At 36.8% G+C, this 7,769-nt stretch overlaps 1 protein-coding gene across 3 annotated transcripts; it reads right to left on the bottom strand.

The window, feature by feature from the left end:
- Nucleotides 1–233: 233 nt before the first annotated feature.
- On the bottom strand, nucleotides 234–3,425 carry LOC102082956 (C-type lectin domain family 4 member G). Of its 3 annotated transcripts, none has more exons than XM_019364708.2 (6): nucleotides 2,974–3,425; nucleotides 2,337–2,429; nucleotides 1,694–2,209; nucleotides 1,148–1,302; nucleotides 822–940; nucleotides 234–557 (listed from the first exon to the last, which is right to left on the bottom strand). In XM_019364708.2, exons 1-6 carry the CDS (start codon nucleotides 3,158–3,160, stop codon nucleotides 401–403), a joined length of 1,227 nt encoding a protein of 408 aa, XP_019220253.1. In that variant the 5' UTR covers nucleotides 3,161–3,425; the 3' UTR covers nucleotides 234–400. The 3 variants fall into 3 exon arrangements, with proteins under 3 accessions (XP_019220253.1, XP_019220254.1, XP_019220252.1); XM_019364709.2 differs by having other exon boundaries at nucleotides 868–940; nucleotides 1,694–2,260; XM_019364707.2 differs by having other exon boundaries at nucleotides 1,694–2,260.
- Nucleotides 3,426–7,769: the final 4,344 nt, after the last annotated feature.

The raw sequence follows: 7,769 nt of genomic DNA on the forward strand, positions 1-7,769 counted from the left end.
AACAATGGGCTGGGAGGTCAGTTCCTTCATCATAATTATGCAAATTGTCATGACCATTGATCAAGGCCCACTGATCAGTGGTCTTTGATCAGTGGTTGTTGATCAATGGTCATGAGAATTTGCATAATTATGATGAAGGTGGCCTCCCAGCCCATTGTTCCTTCAGTGGGCTGGTTTCAGTCATTAGATAGCTGAGACTGAAGAAGTCACTTGGATGAGTGACGAAACGTTTCTCCCACTGAAAACGCTGCGTCCAGATGAACAGAATCAACTTCTGGAGATTATTCTGTGATGTTCCTTGGCCCTATCAAGTGCTTGTGATGTCACCTGTGTGTGTGTGTGTGTGTGTGTGTGTGTGTGTGTGTGTGTGTGTGTTTGTGTTTGTTTCTGTTGACTGAAGTCAAGCTAGAACTTTTAACTCCTTCTCACACATCCAGTAGTAGATTTTGCTACATTCAGCAGTATACCAAATGTACCAAGTTGCACTTTGGTACGCACATGTGTAGGCGGAATTCCAGGGTGTAGAGGATGAGAATGAGGATGTTTCTCTGAAGTTGCTAGAAGAAAAAGCAAATATGTGTTTTCAGTGCATGAGGCTTTGGAGTGTTGAGGTTGAGATGAGACTAATAAATAGCAGTCCAGCAGTGGCTCTACTAAGGCTAAATGGTTAATAATCGTTGCTTCTCTGCTGCTCTTAACCAGCTAACTACAATCGAAAAAGGATTCCTTTGGTGTGTAGCTCTTGCCTCAGGGGCAATCAGACATTTTATAATGTAAAATGACAGGGTCGATGTGGTGATTTAAGATTCAAAAGGCCTCACTTATAACACAGTTGGCTTCCATCCACCCATTTCGATGTCCACATACTGCTCATGTAGTTCCACTGATATTTCAAGCCTATCCAAAAATGTACAGCCTGTCCATAAGAACCGACAAAATCCTGTTTTGAAGGAAAGTGGTTTTAATGTTTTATTCACTTTGGTTGGAGGATGACAATAAAAGAAATCAGACATTTCAGAACATGGCAGTGCAGAACACACCGGAGACGAGATCAAATGATAATTATTGTTGTTGGAATACAAATGAGAGTGGTTTTATTCTGCTACATGTTTTAAGTTTATAAGGGGAAAAAAGTTTATCTAAATACCTTTTCTGCATCATCACTGATAATCACCAAATGAGCTCCATGCCTCTCACAGTTTTGTTTGGCATCCTCCCAGGTGGATTCAAAAGAGGAAATTTGGTAGCAGCTTGACCTGAATCTTTTCCATTCCGGGGAACAACTTGGAAGGTTTAGTAGGGCTAAATAAATTAGCAAAGGACAAAGTATATCAGGATAATACCGAATGGAACAGAAACAATGCAACGCAACAGGGTAAAACACATACAGTAATTCAAATAAAATAAAAACAAGACTGAATCTTTGTGAAACGATGTTCATCACATTTATCTCCAAATAAAACACTGATAGCTCACTTGATGCAAAAATTTCAATCACATTCATCTATCGCCATAAGTACTGGAATAGATAAGTAATGTTTTAATTTTCAGATTTATTTTTTCACTCACTAATTTTAACTTTAGCTTAGTTTAGCTAATTTTCGCTGAAGTGTTGTTTGATGATATTACACGTGTACGTGTCTTTCCAATTTCTAATGCAAGTGGCTTGACTCTTGAATCAGTTTTGTTTTACCTTGATTCAGTCTGCTGTTCTCTTTAAGCAGTTTGTCTTTCTCTCGAATGAGCTGATTTTTATCTCGATTCAGCTGAGCCTTCTCTTCAAGCAGTTTGTCTTTCTCTCGAATGAGCTGATTTTTATCTCGATTCAGCTGAGTCTTCTCTTCAAGCAGTTTGTCTTTCTCTCGAATGAGCTGATTTTTATCTCGATTCAGCTGAGCCTTCTCTTCAAGCAGCTTGTCTTTCTCTTGAATGAGCTGATTTTTATCTCGATTCAGCTGAGCCTTCTCTTCAAGCAGCTTGTCTTTCTCTTGAATGAGCTGATTTTTATCTCGATTCAGCTGAGCCTTCTCTTCAAGCAGTTTGTCTTTCTCTCGAATGAGCTGATTTTTATCTCGATTCAGTTGACTGTTCTCTTCAAGCAGTTTGTCTTTCTCCTGCAGCAGCTGATCTATAAATTGATTCAGCTGCTCTTTCTCTCGAAGAATTTGGTCTCTCTCTAAAAGCACTCCTCTGATGTCATCAGCTGACACTGAGGTAAAATTGCCAGTTGAACTGTTTTTTGATTTGTTGGAATTCTCATCTACAAAGTGAATCAGATGTGGGTTTGTTTTTGTTTTGTTTTTACTGTGATTTGGAAAATGTGAGCTGATACATACCGACTTGTAGCCACATATAGACATTGAGTGATGATTGTATGACACATAGCAGGCCGAAACTGATTCCAACCAACTTGTAGATTGTTGATCCTCCTACAACACACACATCATTCACCAAAAATTTATCATCAGCATAAAGAAAGTTACAATTTTTGCTTTCTCTGTGTTTTCATGATGTTTAAATCTAATTATAGAATCCAGCTTTCTTGCATATACATTTTGTTAACATTGCTGCATTGCATATTTTTCATCATCTTAGCAAAGGGCCTGTAGCCCTACATTCTTCCATTACATTTATACAACTTTGTACACTAAATTATTTTTATTGCCATTTCTTCATGTAATTATGCTAGTATGTATCTTCACTTTTTAAACACCATATAACAACATTTTTATGTGGATGGCCCTCACACTTGAAATCTTTTTGCCTTTGAATGCAGATGGCACATATCTGGACCCAGATTTCTCTGCAGTGGTTATTGTTTACAAAAGTAGATCAATTAAAAGTAAAAGCTAAAACTATAATCCTCGATTAATTGCCTTTTGTCAAAACTTTTGTAAACTATCAATTTAGAGAGAAATGTAAATTATAACCTACATACCAGAGATGAAAAGAATAAAAGAATTTAAGAGATACCTGGTTTGTGATTTTCTCTTGTTCTCTCTCCGCTATCAAGAGCTGAACTGACAGAATTTTGAGTTTCCATTCTTCTTACACTGACGATCTGAGAAAGCACTGTTTCATCATCTAAGCTGAATCTCTTATTGTGCCTGTTGCCTTTAGTTTCCTTTAGCCTTTTATTTCCTTGTGGCAAATTAATCATCTCCTTTTTATATTCACTGATCTTTAGATAGTATAGTTATAGTGGTTGTGTCATCAACCACAGACAAAAAAAAAAGTGTACACAAAGGAAATTATGATAAATCTCCCCATCTTTTTAAAATATAGAGCAAGGCCTACAGGTGCTTGCACAATTATTTTCTTACTTGTGTATATAATATATGTTGCTATTTAGCAAACATGAGTTATGTGTTAATTAAATAAAACTTAAGCTTTTAAACAGAGCAATTAACCAATACAGTTATAACATTTTGACTCTGATATCTTAGGTTAATAACAGATAACAGATTTGGTTAGCTCTTCAAGAACACAAATGATACTAAATCATATCTTTAAAAACCAACCATTGGATATAATTTTTTAACAAACAACAATACACGTATCTAGATATACCTGACCAACAGCTGAGTGACAAACACATAGGAGCTGTTTCCATTCGTCATTGCTGAGGTTTTTTTCTATAAGCCAACAGCAAAGGGTAAGCCTGTCGCTTTCTTTATGTTGCCATAAATAACCTGTTATGTTTTTCTCTATGAATAAATAAATAAATAACATTTACAAATTTAAGAAATATCTATACACACCCTATACCACACAGTCATGCAGTTTTACTTCCCATATGAGTTCATATCCTGTCTTGAAGTTATTTGACGTGTTTAACATTATTGCACTGCTATAATTGTACACTTCTTATTTCGCAGTGTTTGGGTTGTACATATACACTTAAACAACTTTCTACCAAATTTTTGTGTTTGTTGCTTTTTGTTGACCATGATGTAGTATAAAATAAACCCCAGTTCCAGACTTATGTTTGCAGGCAGGAATTATGTTAATTATTTTTAAATGCATTATATATCTTGTGGTTTGCATAACCTTTAAATCAGTAGAACACAGCTTAGCTTATGTCCAACAGAAGAAAATTACATAATAAAATCTATAATAAATGAGGTGTATTAGGTGGTATAGGCATAAGAATGTTGAACTTAATTATATAATACTTTGTATTAATATCATCTACAGTATGTTATATTTACTGTACATTTTATGTTCATCTCAACTTGTTATTCAAAGCACACTTAAACCTTACTTTAAGTCTTAAACTCACAGGAAAAACTTACTGCTAAAGATTTAACAGATTTGAAACTCAAACTAGAGTCCTGAGTGCTTGATAAACTGGACTTTTTCTGGGTCTGTGAAGACGTTTCAAGGTTACTTCAGTTCTAAAACAACTGATGGAGAGTTATTTAACTCATAGTGAGGTTGTAGACATGTTCCTGAGGATCATTACCCACTATTAGTCATGAGAGTCATCACATCAGTCTAGGCATAAAACGGGACTTGGATAATTGCAGTCCCCACTCACCAGCCATGAGCCATGTTTTGAGAACTGCATGAAGAGTAATGAGAATGACTTTTCTGTTCAGAGAATTGATTGAGGAAAAACTATAATGATGAAGGTCTTCAAACCTGCATTCTTTCTAAAAGTCAAGAGGGGGCAACTTCACCCCACTGAAGTCAATCCCATGATGGTACTTTTTGGTTTTTAGACAACATCTACATGCTTTTTCACAATTTTACTTTATGATTCCATAGTCTACCTTGTGTATTGTAATTGATATCACTGAACAGCTGTACTTCTCATTTTTGAGCAGTGTTCTAGAGAAGAATCAATATTTAAAATTGCTTACTGTATATTCTGTACGTTCCCTCACAGCTATCTTTGGCTCTGCACTTATTGACAGAGTGACTAACTGACAGCCTTCTTGCTGTCATAGATCCCAGTTCTATGACTATGGTAATACAGCTAGTGTAATTCTAATAGCTTTCTTAGTAAGGTAAATACTGTAGGTTCAAGGGTGGCTTGTGTTCCCAAATAAATTTTTTTGCAAATCTGAGTTATGCTGAAGTATTAACTTGGTAAATTACTCTTACTACAATCATGATCCAAATTTGCCTCAAACCGCAGGTCTATTTAAGAGCTTTGGCTCCTATTTATGGAACATGGATGTTCTTCACATTTTTCCTGATGATAATTTCACATAATCCAATAAAACTGATCCATAATTTTGATAAACAATCATTTCTTCACTCAATAAAGTTTCAAAGATATAATTCATGTAATATACAGTATATCATAAAGAGCCTAAGCACCTGTGTGGTTGACATGCTGACTTGTAGCTAACTGGCAAACATTTAGCAGGCTGCAGATTTCCCCACAAGGGGAGCTATTTGTATTCCTCATTGCTGAGGTTTTTTTTTCTATGAGTCAACACCATGAGATGAAGCTGTATTTCATCCATATATGTATATACACTCTATACCACAATGTCATGCAATCTTACTTCCCTTATGATTGCATTTCCTGTATTAAGGGTATTTTAAAAGTAACTGCTATCATTGCAGTGCATTAATATGGTTGCCCATGTTGGTAGAAAGTTGTTGAAGTGAAATATGTATATATAAATATATCTGTTTAACTTCAATAGGTTTCTTTCAGTGGAAGCAATTGACTGTGTGGCATGTTAATGGCGTAAGGAAACAAATGCAGACAAGTGGAGATTAACTGAAAGCATGCTTTTTATTTGGCTGAAGGCAGATAATACTCAAGCAAAAAGGAACTGAAGGCTATAATGTTAATTAATCCCCCCAAAAACTGGGAAACATGCTAGACCTGGAAACATTGAGGCTGGGAACCACTGGGAGAGTGTAGAGATCGAGAGGGGTGGACCCAGGCGGAGACAATGAATCGGAACAAGGAACAAAAACAGAGTCCACAGAAAACACTGGAGCTCACGAAAACAATTTATATATAGATCAGAGGGCTGGCCCGGTGATCGACAACGCAGGGGTCCATTACGGAGCAGGTCTGGAGGCCGAAGGCCTGTTTTACTTTGAAGGTCCATGTGTGGTATTCTGTTTTGCTTCCTCCCTGTGATCATTGTAATTATTTACAAAGGCGTAATGTTATGTGGTAAAGATAAGATATATATATATATATATAAATATTTATATAGCTAATTGAAATGCATTGTATCTAAAACTACATATATATTAGTAGTTTCAAATGCAGATATATTTCTGTCTTGAGAATAACTGAATAGAATAACACTTTATTGTCATGAATGAAATGTCATAATAAGGGCATAACAGAAAGAAATATTAATTTCCTTTTGATCTGACTTAATGGTTAATAGTTCTATTATGCTCTCTGCATGATAGATGATAAGTCAGGTGGAATATTCAGTATTGGTGGCACAGGTAGCATTCGGGGGGCACAGGCATCATTGGGGGGAAAGGCATCATTGGTGGGACAGGCGGCATTGGGGGGAAAGGCATCATTGGTGGCACAGGCGGCATTGGGGAGACAGGCATCACTGGTGGGACAGGTGGCATTGGGGGGACAGGCATCACTGGTGGCACAGGCAGAGGGTTGCACTGCAGTGGGTGGCACAATTCTTTCACTGAAAAACACCATAGAAAACAATGCATTTTGTCATCAATATCATGTCACATTTAATGTTCATGTTCAGCTAAATTTATTATGCATAGGACACTGCAACTTTAAATTTGATAATTTTGCTTTTGTGTGACTCAAAGTCTTCCAGTAAAAGTCTAATCACTGAACTTTTTCTTCAGTGTAACACCATATTAACATCAAACTGCAATGTGCTACTCATGGATGATAAATGAGCCAGAAAAACACTGTCTGCTTACTTTTTTAAAATGCAAATTTACACTCTTACTTTCTGAATTTGAACCTTTCCACCAGTTTTCAAAGATAGTGCAAATAACAGAGACATTTCAATTTATCCCCTGTGGATCAGAATTAATTCAGTTCAATTCGATTCATTGTTATTTATACAGCATCAAATCACAGCAACAGTCATCTCAAGGGGCTTTATATTGTAAGGTAGACCCTACAATTACTCCTCCATAAATCACTACCTTATTGTGGTGGAGAGGAGTATGCGCCCTATTGATCCAAAAAGCTACGTTTTTGAGGTCAGTTGGCCCTTGTAGTCTCCCAAGAAAAATTTGTTCTAGATGAAGAGCAGACTAAGTGGAATTCTCAAGACCCTTATGGAAGGTAAACCAATGTACCTTCACACCTTGCCTGGATAAGGGTTATCAGGACCTTAAGGCCCACTGGTGAGCATTGGGTAGTTGGGCCCTATGCCATGGAGCCTGGCAAGGCTCAGCCTGAATGAGCCATATGGGCCAATCTGTCCTGTGAATGCACTACCAACAGGGCAGAGATAATAATATTAACAATAATAATAATAATAATAAATTTTATTTAAAAGCTCCTTTCAAAACACCCAAGGACACTGAACAGAGCAAATAAGACAAGCATAAAAACAGGAAATAAACACAATAAAAGAATGGAATGTAAGTTCTCTGAAGTAGTGTTTGAGACCAAGTGATAGCAGTTGGATATAGTATAGCTCACCATAACACACACTGGGGGATCTAGAACCAGTCTCTGGAGAGGGGTTGAACTCTGTTCCACTCTGGAGCTGCCCTTGGTGAAAGGCAACAAGTAGGGGTGGGTATACTTGTTCAGCATCTATGTGCTGGAGTTTCCCAAGTGG

The sequence above is a fragment of the Oreochromis niloticus genome, linkage group LG11 (assembly GCF_001858045.2).
Source record: "Oreochromis niloticus isolate F11D_XX linkage group LG11, O_niloticus_UMD_NMBU, whole genome shotgun sequence".
NCBI classification, from domain to species: domain Eukaryota; kingdom Metazoa; phylum Chordata; class Actinopteri; order Cichliformes; family Cichlidae; genus Oreochromis; species Oreochromis niloticus.